Source organism: Entelurus aequoreus, linkage group LG01 (assembly GCF_033978785.1).
Source record: "Entelurus aequoreus isolate RoL-2023_Sb linkage group LG01, RoL_Eaeq_v1.1, whole genome shotgun sequence".
NCBI lineage: Eukaryota > Metazoa > Chordata > Actinopteri > Syngnathiformes > Syngnathidae > Entelurus > Entelurus aequoreus.
Genome location: NC_084731.1, coordinates 93,978,514 through 94,005,191, shown reverse-complemented (window position 1 = coordinate 94,005,191; position 26,678 = coordinate 93,978,514). Strand labels below are relative to the sequence as shown.

Here is a 26,678-nt window from a genome sequence, read left to right as displayed (position 1 = left end):
AAGTGTAGAAAGAACATGTTAAAATTGAAAATAAGCAGATATTAACAGTAAATGAACAAGTTGATTAATAATAAATGTTCTACCACTTGCCCTTAATAATTTTGACAAACTAATAGAATGATAAATGACACAATATGTTACTGCATATGTCAGCAGACTAAATTAGGAGCCTTTGTTTGTTTACTTACTACTAAAAGACAAGTTGTCTTGTATGTTCACTATTTTATTTAAGGACAATTTTGCAATAAGAAACATATGTTTCATGTACCCTAAGATTTGTTGTTAAAATAAAGCCAATAATGCAATTTTTTGTGGTCCCCTTTATTTAGAAAAGTACCGAAAAGTATCGAAATAATTTTGGTACCGCTACCGGGACCAAAATATTAGTATCGGGTGAACACTAGGCCAAAAATATATATATATACCGTATTTTTCAGACTATAAGTCGCAGTTTTTTTCCATAGTTTGGCCGTTGGTGCGACTTATACTCAGGAGCGACTTATGTGTGAAATTATTAACACATTACCGTAAAATATCAAATAATATTATTTAGCTCATTCACGTAAGAGACTAGACGTATAAGATTTCATGGGATTTAGCGATTAGGAGTGACAGATTGTTTGGTAAACGTATAGCATGTTCTATATGTTATAGTTATTTGAATGACTCTTACCATAATATGTTACGTTAACATACCAGGCACGTTCTCAGTTGGTTATTTATGCATCATATAACGTACACTTATTCAGCCTGTTGTTCACTATTCTTTATTTATTTTAAATTGCCTTTCAAATGTCTATTTTTGGTGTTGGCTTTTATCAAATACATTTCCCCCAAAAATGCGACTTATACTCCAGTGCGACTTATATATGTTTTTTTCCTTCTTTATTATGCATTTTCGGCCGGTGCGACTTATACTCCGAAAAATACGGTATATATTTACGTTAGGTCAGGGAAAAACACAGAGGCTAGTTAATCCCTACAAGCCTGTTTCGCAGGTTTCCCTTTTATTCAGGGGAATAAAATCCCCTGACCAGCAGGGAAACCTGCGAAACAGGCTTGTAGGGATTAACTAGCCTCTGTGTTTTTTCCTGACCTAACGTACAGTATATTCCGCTCTACCCCGGTATTGAGCACTGTATAACGGATATACCACAGAAACCTCGACTATATATATAAATATATATATATATATATATATATATATATATATATATATATATATATATATATATATATATATATATATATATATATATATATATATTCGGAGCGCAATGTCACGTTATCGATGGGAAAAATGCATTTTTAGACAATATTTGCCTGAGCAGCTAGGAGACACAAAGAGTAACAAGCGGTAGAAAATGGATTAAAAAGGACAGATTGGAAAAATAATAATGAAACTTGGGACGCTGGCGGGCCGGATCCGTAGTTTGGGGTCCCCTGTTTTAGACCATATCGCTCATCCCTAATTAACATTCATAGGCCAGTGTGAGAAGCACTAGAAGCAAGGTGGGTGAAGGACGGAGGGAAGCTGGATTAGAACCTTGATCCCTCTGGTTACTGGACCAGCTCAACACTTCCTGAGCCGCGGCTGTTAAAAACGTTTCCAATGTGTTGTGCAAGTTCAACTGGATTTGATGTATCTGAAACATCACATTCATAAACATAAACACACTGTATTGTGTGCAATGGTAATGTAAAATCTGATCTGGGGGAAACTGTACCACGTTTTTGCTATTAAAGGCCTACTGAAAGCCACTACTACCAACCACGCAGTCTGATAGTTTATATATCAATGATGAAATCTTAACATTGCAACACATGCCAGTACGGCCGGGTTAACTTATAAAGTGACATTTTAAATTTCCCGCGAAACTTCCGGTTGAAAACGTCTATGTATGATGACGTATGCGCGTGACGTCAAGCGTTGAAACGGAAGTATTCGGACCCCATTGAATCCAATACAAAAAGCTCTGTTTTCATCTCAAAATTCCACAGTATTCTGGACATCTGTGTTGGTGAATCTTTTGCAATTTGTTTAATGAACAATGAAGACTGCAAAGAAGAAAGTTGTAGGTGGGATCGGTGTATTAGCGGCTGGCTGCAGCAACACAACCAGGAGGACTTTGAGATGGATAGCAGATGCGCTAGCCGCTGACCTCACCTTGACTTCCTCCGTCTCCGGGCCCCCGACCGCATCTATGATCGGGTGAAGTCCTTCGTCGCTCCGTCGATCGCTGGAACGCAGGTGAGCACGGGTGTTGATGAGCAGATGAGGGCTGGCGTAGGTGGATAGCTAATGTTTTTAGCATAGCTTTGTGAGGTCCCGTTGCTAAGTTAGCTTCAATGGCGTCGTTAGCAACAGCATTGTTAAGCTTCACCAGCCTGGAAAGCATTAACCGTGTAGTTACAGGTCCATGGTTTAATAGTATTGTTGATTTTCTGTCTATCCTTCCAGTCAGGGGTTTATTTCTTTTGTTTCTATCTGCATTTAAGCCCGATGCTATCACGTTAGCTCCGTAGCTAAAGAGCTTCGCCGATGTATTGTCGTGGAGATAAAAGTCACTGTGAATGTCCATTTCGCGTTCTCGACTCTCATTTTCAAGAGGATATAGTATCCGAGGTGGTTTAAAATACAAATCCGTGATCAACAATAGAAAAAGGAGAGAGTGTGGAATCCAATGAGCCAGCTTGTACCTAAGTTACGGTCAGAGCGAATAAAGATACGTCCTGCACTGCACTCTAGTCCTTCACTCTCACGTTCCTCATCCACGAATCTTTCATCCTCGCTCAAATTAATGGGGTAATCGTCGCTTTCTCGGTCCGAATCGCTGGTGTAAACAATGGGGAAATGTGAGGAGCCCTTCAACCTGCGACGTCACGCTACTTCCGGTACAGGCAAGGCTTTTTTTTATCAGCGACCAAAAGTTGCGAACTTTATCGTCGATGTTCTCTACTAAATCCTTTCAGCAAAAATATGGCAATATCGCGAAATGATCAAGTATGACACATAGAATGGATCTGCTATCCCCGTTTAAATAAAAAAAAATCATTTCAGTAGGCCTTTAATGTTAAATTATATTTACTATTTTGCCACAGGTGTGTAAGCTTTGCTGGATTCTGCGCTTGCTTATTTATTTTGTTCAGCCTTCAAAGTTGGATCTGGATGGTGGTTGAATTGATGTGTATAGGGAAATAGATGATTAAACAAGTAATTGATGGATGCACAGCAAGCTCATTTTGTTGTCCCATCTGGAACAAAACCCACAATGCGTTTTTGCGTCCAAACCATGCATCGCTTCATTCAGCCCAAATCCCCCTAAGGCTCTCCCATCGTCCGCTCAGTCACCGGCTTAATTTGAACACGGCAAATGGTGTCCATGGCTTCAAATATTTCCAAGAAGGCATGAGCACCGGTCCAAGCTTTGTCCGCTGCCAACTATCGGCAGATTGGCCGTCCTTCACGTAGCGCCAGCCTGGTGGTCGCTCGGCTCAACAATGACGGATTGACTTTTCTCTTGGCTTCAATTATCTGACATGAACTTCTCTCCCCATTCCTTTCTGTTCTCATGGCTGAAATACCAACAGAGAGATGATGTGACTCATCTCAGAGCATGACATCAAAACATTATTCCCGAGACGAAAATGTTAATCCAATTGAAATGTCATGGCATGTAATATTTATTCTCCTAATGTAAAAGCAGCACCAATTGCCTTTGACAGCTCAAACGCAACAATGCCCTGCAGCTTGTTTAGCCTTACAACAAAGCCCACAGACTACTAGTTCCTCCCTGGAGATTAAAAAGAAGAATGCTTTATGAAAAATAAAAAATGAACATTCTTGGACCAATTTCATTTTAGGGTCAAAGATACGCGCCTTGAAAAGTTCACATATCTGCTTCCAAACTGCAGCCCTTAGGGTGAAAGTGTTACATCTGACCTCATTATGAATAATATATGTGGATTCAGACAATCGAATGTATCTGTATCACCGTGGCTATAACTAGGGTGCAGATAAAGAAGTCCGTACATGCGTGTGATTCCTGTCTAATGAGAGCGGACATACCACCTGGCCTTTCGCCTCACCTTCAGGGCTTTGCTTTGTGTACACCAGCTGTGGCCTCATCGAGGGAAACCTGCTTTTTCTCGTGCCTAATAACTATTTGAGCAAAGCCCTCAATAGGACTCAGACAGGGAGACGGCATTTCCGGCATAGAACAGCGGCCTCACGTAACAAGCTTGCTTACTAGGGGTGTGGGAAAAAATCGATTCGAATTCGAATCGCGATTCTCACGTTGTGCGATTCAGAATCCATTCTCATTTTTAAAAAATCGTTGTTGGTTTTTGTTTTTTTTTGTTTTTTTCCATTTTTTATTTATTTATTTTTTATTAATAAATACAAAAAACAATACACAGCAATACCATAACAATGCAATACAATTCCAAAACCAAACCCGACCCAGCAACACTCAGAACTGCAATAAACAGAGCAATTGAGAGGAGACACAAACAGAAAAAACCAAAAGTAGTGAAACAAAAATGAATATTATCAACAACAGTATCAATATTAGTTACAATTTCAACATAGCAGTGATTAAAAATCCCTCATTGACATTATCATTAGACATTTATAAAAACAAATACAAATGAACAATAGTGTCACACTTGCATCGCATCTCATAAGCTTGACAACACACTGTGTCCAATATTTTCACAACTATAAAATAAGTCATATTTTTGGTTCATTTAATAGTTAAAACAAATTTACATTATTCAGTTGATAAAACATTGTCCTTTACAATTATAAAAGCTTTTTACAAAAATCTACTACTCTGCTTGCATGTCAGCAGACTGGGGTAGATCCTGCTGAAATCTATGTATTGAATGAATAGAGAATCCTTTTGAATCGGGAAAATATCGTTTTTGAATCGAGAATCGCGTTGAATCGGAAAAAAACTATTTTGAATCGAATCGTGACCCCAAGAATCGATATTGAATCGAATCGTGGGACACCCAAAAATTCGCAGCCCTATTGCTTACGCACCAAAAGTCTGGCGTACGCCTTTTCGCACGGCAAAAATTAGATGTATCAAGATTGACCTTGACGTGGTAATGTGCGCTGCCTCACGCCAACTTCGTGGCTGACTTTGACGACATACAGATGTGATTTGATTTTTAACAACACAAAATTCACCTTTTTGCCAATGCATTTAATGATTCACATTCATAATGTGGCCGCACACTGGCACTGCAGACCGAGGAGGATGCCATGTATACGGCTGCTACAGCTAGAAGCTCTCCTGTGTTCTAATAATAAATTGAGTACCATATTTTTTGGAGTATAAGTCGCTCCGGAGTATAAGTCGCACCGGCTGAAAATGTATAGTAAAGAAGGAAAAAACATTTATAAGTCGCACTGTTGGGGGAAATTTATTTGATAAAACCCAACACCAAGAATAGACATTTGAAAGGCAATTTAAAATAAATAAAGAATAGTGAACAACAGGCTGAATAAGTGTACGTTATATGAGGCATAAATAACCAACTGAGAACGTGCCTGGTATGTTAACGTAACATATTATGGTAAGAGTCATTCAAATAACTATAACATATAGAACATGCTATACGTTTACCAAACAATCTGTCACTCCTAATCGCTAAATCCCATGAAATCTTATACGTCTAGTCTCTTACGTGAATGAGATCAATAATATTATTTGATATTTTACGGTAATGTGTTAATAATTTCCCACATAAGTCGCTCCTGAGTATAAGTCGCACCCCCGGCCAAACTATGAAAAAAACTGTGACTTATAGTCCGAAAAATACGGTAATCAAACATGAGTCAAAGTCTTTCATATCCTTTCTGACATGCTGGCATATATATACAGTCGTGGTCAAAAGTTGACACACTTGACCACAGAACTTTCCTCCAGAAGGTCTTATCTTTGTCCATGTGATGTCAGATGAAACAAAAATTAGGCTGTTTGGCCACAATACCCAGCAATATGTTTGGAGGAGAAAAGATGAGGCCTTTAATCCCAGGAACACCATTCCTACCGTCAAGCATGGTGGTGGTAATATTATGCTCTGGGCCTGTTTTGCTGCCAATGGAACTGGTGCTTTACAGAGACTAAATGGGACAATGAAAAAGGAGGATTACCTCCAAATTCTTCAGGACAACCTAAAATCTTTTTTTTTTTTTTTTTTAATTATTTTTTTTTTTTTATAAAGAAATACAACCATGTGTGCTTACGGACTGTATCCCTGCAGACTGTATTGATCTATATTGATATATAATCTATATATTGTGTTTTTATGTTGATTTAATAAAAATAAAATAAAAAATAAAAAAGTTTTTTTTTTTTTTTTTTTTTTTTAATTTCTTGTGCTGCCCGGTACCAATCGGTACCGGTCCGCGGCCCGGTGGTTGGGGACCACTGCTCTAAGGTACAGCTCCCGCATCCCTCTATTTATTCAGGAGTTCCCCAGTCAACATCACTGAGGCCGCCTCTAAAAGGAGTGCTCACACATATCATGCAAAGCAGCTCCAGTACGCACAATACGTGACGGAATGTGCTGGGGCCTTGTGACTTCGCCTTGTCTCTGCTTCGTCTGCGTGCTGTCGTCTTATCTTCGTTGAGGTCCTTGAAGTCCTTAGCTGTTAGCGGGCTAAAACAAAGATAACATCTGCGGCTGAGGCCACCCCTCAGACAAGAAGTTTTTGTCCTTGCGCAGATAGAAAAAGTACAGCTTGAGCACAATAGCTAATAACTATAGCAACGGACTTTAAGCATACTAAAGTTGTGTGATAATATATATACATGATTATTCTAACAGGACCTTATCTTTAGAATCCTAAAAAAAACCAAAACGTGTGTTCTTGTCGTGCATAATGATTGGGATTGATAGGCAAAATTAAAAGAAAGGTGCAGTTCCCCTTTAAGCACATGGCTACTTTCAATAGGATCTGTGTATTTGAGAGTTGGCGTAACCTGGGTGTAGTTTGGGCGTGTCAAGCCAAGTTCTGAGTTCAATTCTACGTTCATTGTGATTTGTAACAAAGAAATGTGCTCGGATTTGAGCAGGCGTGTGCACTTTTCTGGATTTGAACGTACGTCACGCAACTTTAGTTGAATGAGGCCCCAATTGGGCCACGGCCAGTAATGTGCGACTCGTTTACTTTGGGAGAATCAAGCTAATTGAGATGGTATATAATAAAGGCCGCCTTTCATTCTAGTCCCATGTTTGTCTTTCCCAGGCTGGATGATTGATGCTGACAGCAGACCCAAGTTTAAGGAGCTTGCTGCGGAATTCTGCAGGATGGCCCGGGACCCCCAACGATATCTGGTCATCCAAGTAGGTCGATCGCAACAATGTAAAATTCACACGGCCCGCCCTTCAATTTATGTTGCAATGTTCAGGGAGACGATCGGATGAAGCTGCCCAGCCCCAACGACAGCAAGTTCTTCCAGAGTCTCCTGGATGAGGAGGACCTAGACGACCTGATGGATGCCGACGAGTACCTGGTGCCTCGCGGTTTTGACGTGGCTCATCCATCATACACGACGAGACCTCGAGTTGACACAAACAGAGTAAGCCCACTGCTTAAACTCTTGCGCTTTCCTCCTGCTATTTCCGTGACCAACCTGGGATTTTCCGCCATATTTGTGTGTTATGCATCATTGGTAAACAGGTGGATGGCTATACACTGTTCCAGGAAACAAACACATCTGCAGGCTGTGTAAACAAACACGTTGGAACAGTCACGGACGTAACCCGAGTACAACTAACCTCAAAGCCTCACAGTGCTCCAAATGCACATTGAAGTCTGACAAATGAGGTCCCGTTACCCTGGCAATGTTCCAGATGAGTGTAAATCCAGTACTCCTTTATTTATTGCTTCCAACTGGTCCCAGGCCTGACCGTGATAAATACATTTTCGCGAAGTGGGATTCTCATTAATAATAATAATAATAATATATTTTATTTGTAAAAAGCACTTTACATTGAGTAAACAACCTCAAAGTGCTACAGTGTATTAAAAAAATAAAAAATATTTTTTTTAAAGATTAGAAAAAATAAATAAAAATAAAAACTATAACAGCCAAATAGCTAAAACTAGTATGCATATATCTAAAAAAAAGGTTTTTTTAAAAAAAAGGGTTTTTAAAGCTTTTTTTAAAAGCGTCCACAGTCTGTGGTGCCCTCAGGTGGTCAGGGAGAGCGTTCCGCAGACTGGGAGCGGCGGAGCAGAAAGCCAGGTCTCCCATTGTTCGTAGCTTTGTCTTCGGAGGTTGGAGGAGGTTAGCCTGTCCGGAGCGGAGGTGTCGTGTGGAGGATTTGGGGGGTGAGTAGTTCTTTGAGGTAGAAGGGGGGCATTTCCATGGAGGCACTGGTGGGTTAGTAAGGAGACTTTGAATTCAAGCCTGAGTGGAACAGGAAGCCAGTGAAGGGATTTGAGAGTAGGTGTGATATGGAAATAATAATAAATCAAATATGTTCATAGTTAAGAGCATAAAAAATTGTAGTCCGCATCAAGGGCCTGATTTACTAAGGTTTTGCGTGTACTAAAACACGTGCAAACTTGATAGCCCACGCAAAGCTGATCAACCAAACATGTGCAAAGTGGAATGCGTGTTTTAAGTGAGCAGAATAAGGCATGCGACCCATTTTGCGTCTCTGTCTTCATTTATATGAAAAATACATGCTGATCATCAAAAAAAAAAAAAAGCTAGGTAACATAGGAACTCTATTACCCAGCATGCCACAGTTGAATGTAGGTGGTTGAATGTAGACATGCCGGCAGCTGGATGTTATTGATGAGCACGCTGTGGAGTAAACTTTAAGAACTCAGCCTTTATGATTAGACAAGACAACACATATATTTGCAAGGCCATTTTCAAGAAGGATATTTAAAGAGAAACTACATCTTGTGAGACGATGTCGGCTAGCTCAGCTGTCCGGCGATGAAATGTGAGTTCAGATATTTTATTTCTTTATTTTTTCACGTTTAATATGTTTTTTGCAATTTTAATTTTGACAGTAGCACATAAGATATGTTTTAATTGCTGATGCGGGTTTATTGAATTTTAAATCAGGCATGTGACTTTTCCGTCTAAAGTCGGAATTCCGTCTTTTTTAATCTCGGGGGAAAAAAATTATCTCTCGTTTTTCTGTTTTTTTTGCCGACCCTAAATCAAGATTCGAGACGTAGTTTATATTACGCCGTAGTTCATTGGTCGATATGTTCCTTGTGACCAATCAGGACATCTGTTATGAATGATGACGTTAATAACGTCATCATTCATAATGGTTATTACCACCAATGTCCATATGTAAACGATGTCGGTTCTCGAGAGAGAAAGGACGCTTTACGAGTAAAATAAATTGATAAACATGTCAAAAATAAGTTTCGATGGGACTGGATGGAAAGGGAAATCACTGATACTGTTGGGAAGAAGGAAGTTACGACTTTGTTCGGTGATTTTATTCGGAAAATCGATCGTCCCGGAAAGGTTTTGTGCACGTGGTGTCATGATAATATTGACTATGGATCACAAGGTTTCAAGGCTTTGGAAGTACATGCGAAACGCCAAAAACATGAAACAACTTGAAGCAAGGAAGACAAACTTTTCACTAGCTGGTACTTTTGGATGTCAACCGAAAGTGACATGGAGAGGAAAGATCCACCCAAACAACCCACTTCAGTTGCAGACAGGGGTTGTTAATAATGAGGTAAGCTAAAAAATATTTGCTTGCGAAATACGCATGTTTGTTTTAAATATTAACCAATTATTGCTTTGCGAAATATAAATGGGTTTTTCTAAAAATAAAAAGCCACGTGAAAATATATTATGAAATTACAGAAATTCAAAGAGTCGCATTATTGATTCCAGTTAACAATTTATCTGAAATAAATTTGCATATAATACTATTTTGTAATATTAAGTTCTTATGTAGTCTGTTGAAACTATTGTCAGTGGTGTAACAATCTTGAAGGTAAATATTTTCACACTTGTTTCATGCAATATGTCAGTGTCCTCACATTATTATTTCCTATTTTCAAATATGAGTAAACAATACTAAACATGTTTAATTATTTTCATAAATTGATATCCTATTTTGGCGAAAAGAATGAAATGTTTACATTTGGTATTTTGTTATATTTATCCAAAAATCCAAAAAAGAAGCTACAAAAGCAGAGACCAAAAGGAAAATGCAGGCTGCTCAGAAATGTGCAAGGAAAGCTCATGTTAGGGCTCTCCGAGAAAGCTAATGTGTGAAGTGAACTGAAGTCATGTGGTAATACTGTAAATAAACCGTAGATAATAACACTGATCAATGTGACACCTGTGGATGTGAAATGAACACAAGATGTAAATATTAGTGACTAAATACTGTTGGGACTGAACCATATACAGTGATTCATTATCAATCAATCAATCAATCAATGTTTATTTATATAGCCCTAAATCACAAGTGTCTCAAAGGGCTGTACAAGCCACAACGACATCCTCGGTACAGAGCCCACATACGGGCAAGGAAAACTCACCCCAGTGGGACGTCAATGTGAATGACTATGAGAAACCTTGGAGAGGACCGCATATGTGGGTAACCCCCCCCCCCCCCCCTCTAGGGGAGACCGAAAGCAATAATTGGGTTATGTATGTTCTATTAATGATGTTTTCATGTCTTTAAACACTAAAATATTTTCTTCAAATGGTGCTGTCTTTGTTAATTTTAGCATGTTAAATTGGTGAAAAACCAGGAGCTTCGGGGGGCGTTGCCCCCCTTCTCCCCCCACCTGCACCTGGCTGGGGGCCTTCATCCCCCAGACCCCCCGAAATGTTTTCAGTCTTTTTCATTGTGGTCAAATCACATGCCTGTTAAATGCGCCAGAAAATAACTTGTTTTGTACAATGCCTAGTAGTGCGTAAATGGGTTTCTTTATGGTATTTCTCCAGCAATGGTCATGTGGTGACATAAATGATGGTATTTTGAGAGATGATTATTGAAGTCGGACATCACTGAAGGCCATACTTGCCAACCCTCTCGATTTTTCCGGGAGACTCACGAATTTCAGTGCCCCTCCCAAAAATCTCCCGGGGCAACCATTCTCCCGAATTTCTCCCGATTTTCACCCGGACAACAATATTAAGGGCGTGCCGTGATGGCACTGCCTTTAGCGTCCTCTACAACCTGTCGTCGTGTCCGCTTTTTCACCATTCAAACCGCGTGCCAGCCCATATGCGGCTTCTGCAGACACACGCAAGTGACTGCAAGGCATACTTGGTCAACAGCCATACAGGTCACACTGAGGGTGGCCGTATAAACAACTTTAACACTGTTACAAATATGCACCACACTGTGAACCCACACCAACAAGAATGACAAACACATTTCGGGAGAACATCCGCACCTAAACACAACACAACAAATACCCAGAATCCCTTCAGCCCTAACTCTTCCGGGCTACAATATACACCCCCCCAATCTCCCGAAGTCTGAGGTCTCAAGGTTGGCAAGTATGCTGAAGGCCTAGGTGGGGAACGTACGGCCCGCCAATGATGAACACAGGGTATCGCATGTGACGTCATGTTTTGTGCACATTAAAAATACAAAGAAATTAACTTTTTTTTGGGATACTGTGAACGACTACTTTTAACGATTGAATTCAACAAAATATCCTGAATTGGGCAGTAAGAACATAGCCTTAGACATATTCGGACAATTGGGGAAAGAATGAGCTTGTTAGCATTGAAAAGAGCCCCAAACCATACCTTTCCTCCAAATTGGACAATCGTCTACGTTTACTTTTGGTATAACTTTTTAGGCATTTTAGCTGAAAAGAAATCCTTCAAAGTTAAGGAGCTAAAGTTTTATAGCTTGCTTCGTATCCTGTGTCATCTACGGCTAAGTGGGTACCGTACGTCCAATATCAAATTGGAGAGGATTTCATCTATAAAAAAATAAAAAAACACGCTTTGAAGAACAAACAGAAACGTTTTGAAGAGGAGGAAGTTGATTGCAGAGGAGAGAATGATATGATGGAGGGATATAACCCCGAGGATGTTTCTTCCCTTGTTCTGTTGTTTGTAGCTGCACTTCCTGTAATTACTGCTGTAGTGCGTGCAGTTGGCGCGAGGTGCAGAGGAGTGGGCCAGCGTTAAATAGCCTGCAGCAAACTAACAGAGCTCCACAGGAAACCCTTCACTCTGCATGTCATGTTTTGTTTTCTGTTGGGGTTTTTGCTTCTTTTTTTAGGCTCAGGTGTGCGCATGTTGTTGCACTGCCTGGCTGCCCCTCACAGTCCCTTAAGGCTGATGACTACACCCACAGAACTTTTCCCTGAATTTTACTTGCAACCGGCAGCTGCACAGGTTAAAAAGTCTCACCGAGTTTGCCGCAGGTGGCACACAGCTGGCTCAAGCGTCATTATTTTGGGTTGTTATACTACGATGCGAACAAAGTTTTTACCGTATTTTCCGGACTATAAGGCGCACTTAAAATCCTTGTTTTCCCTCAAAACTCGACAGTGCGCCTAATGTTTTGCTCGCCGACCTGGAAGCAATTTTATTTGGTACATGGTGTAATGATAAGTCTGACCAGTAGATGGCAGTCAAACATAAGAGGTACGTGGTAAAAGGTATGGTCATACTTGCCAACACTCACGGTTTTTACGGGAGACTCCCGAATTTTAGTGCCCCTCCCGCATACAACAAGTTGTATGCAGCTTCTACATGGACAAAAAAATTGACTGCAAGACATACTTGATCAACAGCCATACAGGTCACACTGAAGGTGGCGTATAAACAACTTTAACACTCTTACAAATATGCGCCACACTGTGAACCCACACCAAACAAGAATGACAAACACATTTCGGGAGAACAGCCGCACCGTAACACAACATAAACACAACAGAACAAATACCCAGAATCCCTTGCATCCCTAACTCTTCCGGGCTACAATATACACCCCCGCTACCACCAAACCTTGACACCTCCCAGGGGGTGGAACAAGGGGATGGGGGTCAAATGCAGAGGGTAATTTCACCACACCTAGTGTGTGTGTGACTATCAGTGGTACTTTATAGGGATGTCCGATAATATCGGACTGCCGATATTATCGGCCGATAAATGCTTTAAAATGTAATATCGTAAATTATCGGTTTCGGTTTCATAATTATTGGTATCGGTTTCAAAAAGTAAAATTTATTAATTTTTAAAACGCCGCTGTGTACACGGACATAGGGAGAAGTACAGAGTGCCAATCAACCTTAAAGGCACTTCCTTTGCGTGCTGGCCCAATCACATAATATCTACAGCTTTTCACACACACAAGTGAATGCAAAGCATACTTGGTCAACAGCCATACAGGTCGCACTGAGGGTGACCGTATAAACAACTTTAACACTGTTACAAATTTGCGCCACACTGTGAACCCACACCAAACAAGAATGACAAACACATTTCAGGAGAACATCCGCACCGTAACACAACATAAACACAACAGAACAAATACCCAGAATCCCTTGCATCCCTAACTCTTCCGGGCTACAATATACACCCTCGCTACCCAACCTCGACCAAACCCCGACACCCCAACCCCCCCCCCCCCCCCCCCCCCCCCCCCCCAATCTCCCGGAATTCGAAGGTCTCAAGGTTGGCAAGTATGGGTATGGTGGCAATATCACTCAAGTAAACAACACCAACATTTTATATGTTCCATTGAAAATATAGAACATTACACACGGCGCTCAAAAATCTATCAAAATGTTTTAGTACGACTTTGGTTAACTATGAAGCTGCTCCGCTTGATGGATTGTCGGCGCATTAAACATACGAGTATTATTATGGTGTTTGTATAAGGTAAGACATCTTATCCGGCGTTTCGTTTCGCAATATTATGCAAAAGCAACTTTTCTTACCTTCTAGTACCTGCTGACCTGTATTTGGGATCCTCATAAATCCTGAAAAATTGCTCGCGTTTGCCTTTGTAGTCCGTACCGACGACGTAGTCGATAAGCTTCTTCTTTTTCTCTATCTTCTTGTTATGTGACATTCATCCTCCGTTGTTGCCATTTCTAATATAAAGTAGTGTAAAGTTCTTACTTATATCTGTCAGTAAACTCGCCATGAAAGAGCTAAAACATACCGGTGTAGTGAGTTGACATTATACACCCTAGGAACTTTAGTTATTAGAGTTCCGGTCGTGGGACGGTTTATCACGGGACACATTTCCGGCCCTGTTGTTGTTGCTGTTCCGTTATTGATTGAAGTAAAGTCTGAATGTCATTAAAACAGTTAGCTCCATCTTTTGACACTTCTTCCACGCCCGTCCTTGCACGCTACACCGCTACAACAAAGATGACGGGGAGAAGACGCTGCGGAAGGTGAGCCACGTAAATAAGACCGCCCACAAAACGGCGCATCCGGAAGCGACTGTCAGAAAGTGGCTTGGAGATGATCTGTAAAACATAATCTATGCAACATTTTGACCAAAGAACCACCATTACATGTGGTGAAGTGTTTTCAATTTAGAAAAAAAATTATAATAATATGACTCTTATATGAAAAAAGATCGAAAATAGACCGTTCATCTGCAATGCACTTTATAATCCGGTGTGCTCTATGGTCCGGAAAATACGGTAGTCCTATGTATTTCTTTTCTTAATCTACTGCCCTTGCTCTTCTCCAGAACCAGTTTGGCTATCGGGAAGGAGGGCCAAACCCTTCAGAGGGTCTAGCGGCAGGGGCAAAGGAGGAAGCCGCCGGTGGGCAGGGACCCACCCTGGAAGATCAACACTGCAATGGGAACTTGCAGAAGAAGGGTCTGAGCCAAGCTGGGGCTGAAGACAATGGAGGACAGAGGTACAGCGCTGACCCCACCATCTTCCTGGGGGAGAGGGTCTCCAGGGACACGGACGAGGACGGGTACATGACCCCCATGAAGGACAAGAGCTCATCAGGTACTGAGACAAAAAAGCACACAGAGAGGATGACATTTCAGTGTTGGCAACAGTCGATCAGATCAGCGCTCCAAGGCAAGAGAAGTGCCCAGAAGCCAAAATACACTCAAGCGTGTCCTGGAGGGCATAGAAGCTGGAGCTCACAGCCTTTGAAAGTTGCAACTAAATATGCACGTTTTAGAACATATCAAAACAATTGCAACTCACAGGCCCTCAACAAACACCAAAGGATGAGTGATCCTCTGCTGTGGGCTTCTAGTTTGTGAGAGAGAAAATAAGTATTCAGGGAAAGATTGGTTTGCTAGGACTGGATGTTACCATCACACTTCCACAATCTATTAAGTCATTATGGAAACATGCAAGATCTCATCACAATGAATATTTGTACAAAATGTACACCGAGCCAGGAATATGTGGATTAAGCACCAAATGTGATAGTTTGAGGTAAAGACATTGACAACCAGTGGTTTTGTCGGATGATTAACAGTATTTGACGGCGCTAGGTCAGCCTCTGATCGTAATTCAGCCCTGCTCTTATGCCTTTCATTTTTTTTTTGAGCTTCTCAAAAGATAACAAGGCCTAAGGCAAAATGCATCTGATGCAATGTCAAAGAGCGCAAGAGTGGGCAAAATCAATAGGTTTCACACCCTGCTATAATAGCGCTTGGAAGCAGCGAAAAGAGGTCATTTGTTGGGGTTTTCACCCCCCGGCAGATGGAGGTTCCAGTGCCAAACAACTTCTGGCAAGTTGCCTGTCTGTTCCATAGTGGTTCCCATTATTACCGTTATCATGTCCCCTTCCAACGCCTCTCATTAGCAAGTGACCTCTCGTCTTCCTACTTTTCCTTTCAGTTTCTGTTTCCCTTTTCCTTGATCTAATTTCTAAATGTGACTAATTGATCTGCCGTTCGTAAACCCTTTCTTTATTCCTGTCCGTCCTTCTTCTTTTCTGATGTGTGTACAGAATACCTGAACCCAATTGAGGAAAACCCCTTTGTCTCTCGGCGTAAAAATGGGGAGATCCATGCGTTGGACAACCCGGGCTACCACAGCACACCCAGCAGCCAGGCCAAAGCGGAGGACGAGTACATCAACGAGCCCCTCTACTTCAACACCTTCCATAGCACGGCTGAGACCCTGCGGAGAAACGGTCTGCCTCTTCCCACCCAGCCTCCTTCCGCCATCTCAGCCGCCACCTCAGGGTCCCACCTCCCACTTAGCATCCAGACCAGCCTGCCCCACTACCCTCTCCCCACGCCTTCGCCATCTGGCATGCCGTGTCACCACGCTCCGCTGACCCACATCCTCCACGCCCACCACACCATCAAACCTACAGCACAAGCTAGCATTCTCGGTGTCGGCTCCACCGGCCAGAGCCAAACAGGAACTACGGCGCAGGCCTTGGCGTGCCATTCAGGTGTGCCATCCACCGCGGCGGCCCCCATCGGACTGGCCTGCCTGCCAGGCTACCAGAGCCACATAGCCTCGCAGCCTGCCAGCCTGCTGAAGCACGGCGGACAGACGGCAGGTAAAGCCGCTGGGAAGAAGCTGAAGGTAACCTTTGACAATCCGGAGTACTGGCAGCACAGCTTGCCTCCCAAACCATCTGACAGCACCCAGGGCGGGTCCACCAACGCTAAGCTCTTCTACAAGCAGAATGGACACATTCGGTCAGCAGTAGCTGAAAACCCCGAGTACATGTCGGAGTTTTCCCTTAAGTCTGGCCCTGTTCTGCCACCTCCTCCCTACCGGCAGAGAAATACGGTGGTCTAGATTGATCCAGCCTCTAGAAACCTCTACACTTCACTGACCAGAGCCTCCACAAACCCCAACCCTAACCATGATATCCATTATAGACCGTAGCAACATCACAAGCAGAAGGATATCTACACTTCTGTCCTGTAGTTACCGACTCCGATCCGAGACCGTGGGATTGTGGAGGACGCGTCACCATGTGGAATTACGGTCATTTCCAGTGAAACACGCGGAAGCTACTGCCGTCCACTCTGCTGTGTCCGTTGGAAGAGCAGAACAAGATTTCCTTTTCTTCTTTTTTTCCATGTATAGAAACCCATGCAATTGACAGGAACCTACGAAGGACTTGGAACGTGTTTCAACTTAGTTCATCAAATGGAGGGAAACCCGTCTTAGAAGCTGATCAGTCACGCTCATATTTTTACCCGAAGTATTTATTTTATACAGTATTGTGTTTGTTTTTTTTCATTGGGTTGGTGAAAAAAATGTAACTGTGCTGCTGTGACGACATTAAGTTTACATTTACACATATAGTACTTTGCTCCAAATCACAAAATACCCTAAAGCAGCAGAAAGTAGAAATCAAATGACTTTGGGATACCTCAAAAAGTCTGGAGGGAAAGGTTTCATCAGCCAAAGCTGTGTACGAGTATTATTTACATGTATTTAAATGAAATTATTGACGATTTGAACAATAACTTACAATTTGTCACAACGATCATGTCCGACAAATATTCAATTTTTGCACAAAAATATACTTGGCCGATATTTCTTAACAGTTAGGGTAAGGGCGTGTTTTTTTTTTCATTAGCACTTTATTGCCCTAGGAACTCTACTTTATTTAGTAACCTAAAGTGGGCGTTCCGAATGGACTGGAGTGAGTAATCAGAAGTTCTACTTCCCAATCAATAGTGTGCTTTTAACAATAGAATAAGGGAAAAAAATTAAGTAGTACCTTGATTTTTGTTTTTACCGTATTTTGTTCCAAAATAGTCAGAGGAACACCAAATTGTACGATTTTTTTTCTATAAGAAATAATTTAAATCTAAATAATCTAATTCAGACACAAAACACATTTACACACCCCCTATAAAGAGAATAATTATAGTTTTACATGGGTTAGGGTTTCGTTTACATGCAAAATATTTGGTAAAAATAAAGGTAAAAGTGATTTTACATTTATTAAAGATGGGCAAAGAGGAAGGAGTTACGTAGATGGAACCTTCATACTAAGAGGTATTTATTTTTAAATTTAATAGTGTTTCTCACCTTCTTTATTTTCAAAGTTTATCAAAGTGCTGGTACTCACAGCTTTTTTTGGCCCCCTAGTGGCTTATTTTGCACCCAGTCTCATTTGAAAAACAGGTAAAAAAAAAAAAAGCACAGACACTGTCGGAAAACATGGACAGCACCATGTTTGATAGTGCCAACACAAAGGAAGGTGACAAACACGGAGTTGTTCATTGTTCCGTGTGCATTCTATGAGCAAATAAACCACACACACACACGTAATAAAGATGATTTAAGGATTTCCTGGCGGGACTTAAGTGTCCCAACTTTAAAAAGAACCAATATCAACCAAGACGATATACCGTATTTTTCGGAGTATAAGTCGCTCCGGAGTATAAGTCGCACCGGCCGAAAATGCACAATAAAGGAGGAAAAAAAACATATATAAGTCGCACTGGAGTATAAGTCGCATTTTTGTTGGAAATTTATTTGATAAAAGCCAACACCAAGAATAGACATTTGAAAGGCAATTTAAAATAAATAAAGAATAGTGAACAACAGGCTGAATAAGTGTACGTTATATGAGGCATAAATAACCAACTGAGAACGTGCCTGGTATGTTAACGTAACATATTATGGTAAGAGTCATTCAAATAACTATAACATACACTGCAAAAAGTCAGTGTTCAAAAACAAGAAAAAAATATATAAAAATGTGGGGTATTTTATTTGAACTAAGCAAAATTATCTGCCAATAGAACAAGAAAATTCGACTTTCCAAAACAAGTAAAATTTGCTAACCTTAATGAACCCAAAAATACCTTAAAATAAGTATATTCTCACTAACAAGTGCACTTTTCTTGGTAGAAAAAAAAAAGAGACCTTTTTGCTCAATATGTTGACAAATATTCTTAAATTAAGTAAATGCTAGTGCCATTATCTTGACATAATGATATGCGCTCGGCATCATGATTTTTTTTTTCATGCTTGAAATAAGAAATTATTACTTTAAAAAAGTAGTTTTATACTTGTGAGTGTTGATGACACAGCTTTGCAACACTTGATATTCTAGTTTCAAGCATGTTTTACTCAAAATAGGTCATAAAATCTCAGCAACAAGCTGTAATATCTTACTGAGATCATTTAGGAACAAAACCCTTAAAACAAGTAAAACACTCTAACATAAAATCTGCTTAGTAGTGAGAAGAATTATTTTATCAGACAGAAAATAAGCAAATATCACCCTTATTTGAGATATTTAATCTTACTTAGATTTCAGTTTTTAAATCCCATGAAATCTTATACGTCTAGTCTCTTACGTGAATGAGCTAAATAATATTATTTGATATTTTACGGTAATGTGTTAATAATTTCACACATAAGTCACTCCTGAGTATAAGTGTCCAAATAACTCTAAATTATGTCTTTATTATTTAGAATATGTTCCCCAAACTATGAAAAAAACTGCGACTTATAGTCCGAAAAATACGGTACACACCGAATCATAAGAAAAGTACAAAAACCGAGGTACCACTGGATAATAACATCACAAAATATAACATAACACCTCACAAGATTGAAAAAGTTACTTAAAGGGAAAGTTAATGAATGGGGAAAATGTTAAGTAACTTCATAAGTAATTTTTACCTGGTAAAGATTTTATTTTATGAAAGAAATCCTACAACAAAGGCTCCCACAGTGCATGATCACATGGTTTGTGGCACAAAGTCAAAATGTGACGTTTTCACGTCAATATGACACATGTTGACAAAGACTTAAAAAAAAAAAAAAACAAAGACTGAAATTGCTGTTATGCATTCCGGGCCACAAGTTGGCATTTTAACGAAACATTACCCACACCAACTGCTAGTTCTTCTGGGTCTTATCAAAACCATATTTTTTAAAAATTATTATTATTCTTTTTATCATGATGTACAGACACAGGCATTCACAGGTTTTGTTTTTCTAAATAATTTTAACAGCAAATGTTTCCAAACTGCCTTTGTCATGCGTATAAAATGGACAAAACTTTACCATCAACACAGTATTAAGGTCATGATACAGTTCATGTAAGGGAACAAAAATACAAATTTTCTTTATTTTTATGTGTCCCATCCAACCTGTACTGTTAAAGGCCTACTGAAATGATTTTTTTTTATTTAAACGGGGATAGCAGATCCATTCTATGTGTCATACTTGATCATTTCGCGATTTTGCCATATTTTTGCTGAAAGGATTTAGTAGAGAACAACGACGATAAAGTTCGCAACTTTTGGTCGCTGATAAAAAAAAGCCTTGCCTGCACCGGAAGTAGCGTGACGACACAAGCTGGAGGGATGCTCACATTTCCCCATTGTTTACACCAGCAGCGAGAGAGATTCAGACCGAGAAAGCGACGATTACCCCATTAATTTGAGCGAGGATGAAAGATTCGTGGATGAGGAAAGTGAGAGTGAAGGACTAGAGTGCAGTGCAGGACGTATCTTTTTTCGCTCTGACCGTAACTTAGGTACAAGCTGGCTCATTGGATTCCACACTTTCTCCTTTTTCTATTGTGGATCACAGATTTGTATTTTAAACCACCTCGGATACTAAATCCTCTTGAAAATTAGCTACGGAGCTAACGTGATAGCATCGGGCTCAAATGCAGATATAAACAAAAGAAATAAACCCCTGACTGGAAGGATAGACAGAAAATCAACAATACTATTAAACCCTGGACATGTAACTACACGGTTAATGCTTTCCAGCTTGGCGAAGATTAACAATGCTGTTGCTAAAGACGCCATTGAAGCTAACTTAGCAACCGGACCTCACAGAGCTATGATAAAAATATTAGCGCTCCACCTACGCCAGCCAGCCCTCATCTGCTCATCAACACCCGTGCTCACCTGCGTTCCAGCGATCGACGGAAGGACGAAGGACTTCACCCGATCATCCGTGCGGTCGGCGGCTAGCGTCGGCTAGCGCGTCTGCTATCCAACTCAAAGTCCTCCTGGTTGTGTTGCTGCAGCTAGCCGCTAATACACCGATCCCACCTACAACTTTCTTCTTTGCAGTCTTCATTGTTCATTAAACAAATTGCAAAAGATTCACCAACACAGATGTCCAGAATACTGTGGAATTTTGCGATGAAAACAGAGCTTTTTTGTATTGGATTCAAAGGTGTACCAATACTTCCGTTTAACTATTGACGTCACGCGCATACGTCATCATACATAGACGTTTTCAACCGGAAGTTTAGCGGGAAATTTAAAATGTCACTTTATAAGTTAACCCGGTCGTATTGGCATGTGTTGCAATGTTAAGATTTCATCATTGATATATAAACTATCAGACTGCGTGGTCGGTAGTAGTGGCTTTCAGTAGGCCTTTAAACCTTTAGTTGTTTTCATATTCGGTTAAAATGACTGTTTGCAACTTGCTCAAAGATGTATATTTCTAATGTTCACAAGAACACCAAATACAATGGTTTGAAATAACGTATTTATTTTTTAAATATCTATATTTTTTCACAATTACAGTAAAACCTCGGATTTACGAACTTAATGAGTTCTTGAACAGGGTTCGTGCATAGAGAAGTTTGTATATGGAAGCAAATGTCTCCAGAAGAAACAATGTAAATATAAATAATGGGTTCCAGCTTGTACAAAAATTCTTCTTTTAGTAAAGTTTTGTACACTTTAAGGACACAAAAGCGCTATACAGTACTGCATATCAAACAAACATAACAAGGGGGTGAAAATGACGGAGAGCACCACTTTAGATAGAAACTGATGCTGTGGTCAAAGTTGGAATTGCCGCAAAACACATTTCAAATTGAAGGCCCAAGTTTGTCACGTTTCATGTGTCGGGTAAACCGCTTAACTTTGCCATCATTATCTGACAACATAGTGTGAGTGTGTTACACAAAAGCAGTCCCAGAGAAGCAGCTAAAAATGTGCAGTCATGCTGTTATTACGATGGAATTTACATTCTAATATAACTAGTTTTATTAAAGTTGGGAAAGGTTTCCTATGGCCCCATTCCCCATGGATCTCGCGTAAGAGGAAGGTGGAGGGTTAATCTTTTCGCAACAGCAGTCAGCTGAAAATGATAAAAAGCACCACTTTAGATAGAAACTGACGCTGTGGCCAAAGTTGGAATTGCCACAAAACCCATTTCAAATTGAACACTCTACTGCCACGCCCCAAATTTGTCACGTTTCATGTGTCGGGTACACCTAGACGCAAGTGAAACTACCGTAGCTTAACTTTGCCACATCATTTTCCATCATTATCTGACAACATAGTGGTTAAAGTTGGAATTTCCGCAAAACATATTTCGAATTGAACGGCCCAAATTTGTCACGTTTCATGTGTCGGGTAAACCGCTTAACTTTGCCATCATTATCTGACAACATAGTGTGAGTGTGTTACACAAAAGCAGTCCCAGAGAAGCAGCTAAAAATGTGCAGTCATGCTGTTATTACGATGGAATTTACATTCTAATATAAGTAGTTTTATTCAAATTGGGAAGGGTAGCCTATGGCCCCATTCCCCATGGATCTCGCGTAAGAGGAAGGTGGAGGGTTAATCATTTCGCAAAAGCAGTCAGCTGAAAATGATAAAAAGCACCACATTAGATAGAAACTGACGCTGTGGCCGAAGTTGGAATTGCTGCAAAACATATTTCAAATTGAACGCCCAAATTTGTCACGTTTCATGTGTCGGGTAAACCGCGACGCAAGTTAAACTACCGTAGCTTAACTTTGCCACATCATTTGCCACTGATAGTTACACACACACTAGGTGTGGTGAAATTACCCTCTGCATTTGACCCATCCCCCTTTGTTCCACCCCCTGGGAGGTGAGGGGAGCAGTGAGCAGCAGGTGGAGGGTTAATCATTTCGCAAAAGCTGTCAGCTTAAAATAATGGAAAGCACCACTTTAAAGAGAAACTGACGCTGTGGTCAAAGTTGGAATTGCCGCAAAACACATTTCCAATCGAAAGCCCAAATTTGTCACGTTTCTTGTGTCGGGTAAACCACTTAACTTTGCCATCATTATCTGACAACATAGTGTGAGTGTGTTACACAAAAGCAGTCCCAGAGAAGCAGCTAAAAATGTGCAGTCATGCTGTTATTACGATGTAATTCATATTCAATAACAACTAGTGTTAATACAGTTGGGAAAGGTTTCCTGTGGCCCCATTCCCCATGGATCTCGCGTAAGAGGAAGGTGGAGGGTTAATCATTTCGCAAAAGCAGTCAGCTGAAAATGATAAAAAGCACCACTTTAGATAGAAACTGACGCTGTGGCCAAAGTTGGAATTGCCGCAAAACACATTTCAAATTGAACGCCCAAATTTGTCACGTTTCATGTGTCGGGTAAACCGGGACGCAACTTAAGTTACCGTAGCTTAACTTTGCCATCATTATCTGCAGGCCCGGCCCTAACCAATCTGGCGCCCTAGGTAAGATTTTAGGTGGTGCCCCCCCACATCGGCAGTGAAGTGTATATACTCACAATTAAGAAACCGAATAGCTTTGTCTTTGACCTTTTTTTTTACTTAAAGAAAGCAAATTAACAATCAGAATAGTTAACAAGATTAAAAAATATATGGATAAATAAATGAATACAAAAAATAAAAAATGAATATATGAAATACAATATTTTTACATACATAAACACAAAATAAAACATGTCAACAAGTTGCATAAAATAAATTAAAAATACAATATAAATAAGGCACTGCACAAAACAAGATATCAAACCAGTATGACTTTAACAACTATATTACAAAAAAAGGGGATCCTACCGAGTTCCTTATTTGTGCTTTTTAATATTGCATTAACTAGAATGACTTACAAATTACTGTACACCAGGGAGTACTGTAATTACCTAACGTTACATTATTATTTTCCATAACAATTTAGCCCCCTCCACAATATTAACCCGACGTTAAAACAGAACTAGCTATTTATTGATTAGCAATTGCCGAATCATGTAACATTAGCTTAATGCTAAAAAGCCAGGTTACTATCACATTCTGTAACAGACAAATAATTTCATGTAGGCTATAACGTTACCTACCTGCTACCTCTGTCATTTTCTCGTTTCTCCTCTTCTTTTCTCTTTTTTCTTCCCTGGGCGCCTGACAGTTTTGGCCGTTTTGACATCTTGTGTTGATTTTTGAATTATGTGGTGACGTCCAAAAAGAGTCATGATCCGGGAAGGGAGGGGGCCGTAATGTTGTAACAAATAATATTTCTATTAAATAGGTTTTACTTTGCATTTTAATTAACGTGGGATTATTTTATGTATTTAGAAATAATAGTACCAACTTTTTTTTTTTTTTTTTTCCCTCCAACATTTGTGGCACTGGCGTGGCGCCCCCTGATGGACGGCGCCCTTAGCATTTGCCTATACGGCCTATGCCACGGGCCGGCCCTGATTATCTGACATCATAGTGTGAGCGTCGGCAGCCGCGTAAAGGTTGCAAACAGTCACTTTAAAAAAAAAAAGAACGGTTTCTCTAAATGCTGAGGTAAAGTCGTAAAAACTTGCCAAGCGCTGACGTTTTGTTCCGCTTTGTCACCGTCTGGCAGTCGTTTCCTTTCTTCAGGTTGTTTATTTTCTGTATTTTAATACACGAGAGTGCGTGGAAATCCAAAACCTCCCCATCCAGCACTTTGATCAAACGCACAGGGAGAAGAGACACCGACTTCTTCCCGAAATATCCAACTTGTTTATCCGCTCGCTCACCACTTCAGAACTAAGTGCTCGCACAGATCAGTGGCTCGGCGTCGGCCAGGAGTTCATGAAGGAAACACTTTTTGAGGGGGGGGTGGGGGGGGTCGACCGGCTTCCAGACTATATTCTATTGAAAAGTGTTTGTTCCAAACAGTAGTCATATAATGTTGCTTTGATGGCGCCATGATTATTTGATGAAGGAGCATTTTGTAATCCCTTTTGGAGCTGGAAACTCATTGAAATGGAGACAGTATTTTAATGTGTACTGTGAAATATTTATAGCACATTTGAGTTTGTTTATACGGCGCAATGGAAGGAACTGCCAAAAGTGGGTTTCAAGGAAAGAAAAAAAAAAAAAAGGGCACATTTCCATGTTTGCCCAAAAAATCATCAGGCAGGCGAAGTGGATGTTTTGAGTACGAGGGAGACGAGGACACTCGCGTGTTATTTACTGGCTGCCTTCCTCGTTCAACCACAACTTTTTCACCATAGCAATAATTTTCTCTCCTCTTTCTCGTTGACGGAAATACCTTCGACTACTGTCAGGTTCAAACACTGATGACATCTATTCAACAAGACGAGAGGCAAAGAATTAAGCAGAGACAGAATTCAATTTTGAGGAGAGTCGTCTGTACGCTGTACCCTTGTGCGGTATCTCAGCACGCTCTGCCAAACGATTGCACGCCTCCCCGACCACATGCTGTTTCCAAAGGACAAAGGTCGCAAAAAGTTCACAGAAAAGGTCGTAAACAACTCACAGAAAAGGTCAGTTCAAAATAGTTCGTAAAAGAGTTCAAAAAGGCGTTCGTAAAGCAGTTCGAAAAGGGGTCGCCTGGAGGGGAGTCTGGTCCTGCTTCCTCTCCGCTTTGAAGTCCTTGGGTCAGAACAATATCTTCCCGTTGATTACCATACATGAAAGAAAACAGAACACCTTCACGTTGCTTCCCCCCCTACACGGTGGAGTTTTACGAGCCTTACTCTTGGTAGGTTTCAAAGACACCGTTTGTCTTCTCACCAGACCCTCAATGTAGCACAAAGTTTTTGTGCTCATTTAGAAACAATTATTCTAACAACTACCCTGTCAAACACACCCCCTGCTCACTTTCCTGTACACCAGTGGTGTCAAACTCATTTTAGATTGGGGGGGGGGGGCCACATGGAGAAAAATCTACACCCGAGTGGGCCGGACTGGTAAAAATCCACGGCACGATAACTTAAAAATAAAGACAACTTCAGATTGTTTTCTTTGTTTAAAAATAGAACAAGCACATTCTGAAAATGTACGAATCATATTGTTTTTTTGTTTTTTTTGCACTTACATGTTGCGGTTAATAGTATTCCATTTTTATTTGTCGTTATTTATGCTTTCTGAATAATTTATCCGATGATATTCATCAGTCAACTAATTGGTGTTCATTTTTCAATCTATCAAGATAAAAGAATTATATCAAAATCAAATTACAGGGTGTTATTTACCGTATTTTTCGGAGTATAAGTCGCACCGGAGTATAAGTCGCACTGGCCAAAAATGCATAATAAAGAAGGAAAAAAAACATATAAGTCGCACTGGAGTATAAGTCGCATTTTTTGGGGGGAAATGTATTTGATAAAAGCCAACACCAAGAATAGACATTTGAAAGGCAATTTAAAATAAATAAAGAATAGTGAACAACAGGCTGAATAAGTGTACGTTATATGAGGCATAAATAACCAACTGAGAACGCGCCTGGTATGTTAACGTAACATATTATGGTAAGAGTCATTCAAATAACTATAACATATAGAACATGCTATACGTTTACCAAACAATCTGTCACTCCTAATCGCTAAATCCCATGAAATCTTATACGTCTAGTCTCTTACGTGAATGAGCTCAATAATATTATTTGATATTTTACGCTAATGTGTTTAATAATTTCACACATAAGTCGCTCCTGAGTATAAGTCGCACCCCCGGCCAAACTATGAAAAAAAACTGCGAT

General features: G+C 40.3%; 1 protein-coding gene across 2 annotated transcripts in view; it reads left to right on the top strand.

The window, feature by feature from the left end:
- Positions 1–17,519, top strand: part of LOC133659759 (receptor tyrosine-protein kinase erbB-4-like) — a 173,896-nt gene extending 156,377 nt beyond the window's left edge. For both annotated transcript variants that reach the window (XM_062062473.1, XM_062062465.1), the window contains 4 exons: positions 7,265–7,362; positions 7,428–7,598; positions 14,707–14,977; positions 15,942–17,519. In XM_062062473.1, the coding sequence (XP_061918457.1) occupies positions 7,265–7,362; positions 7,428–7,598; positions 14,707–14,977; positions 15,942–16,750 (1,349 nt within the window). In that variant the 3' untranslated portion in view covers positions 16,751–17,519. The remainder of the gene's footprint in view (positions 1–7,264; positions 7,363–7,427; positions 7,599–14,706; positions 14,978–15,941) is intronic.
- The last annotated feature ends 9,159 nt before the right edge of the window (positions 17,520–26,678 follow it).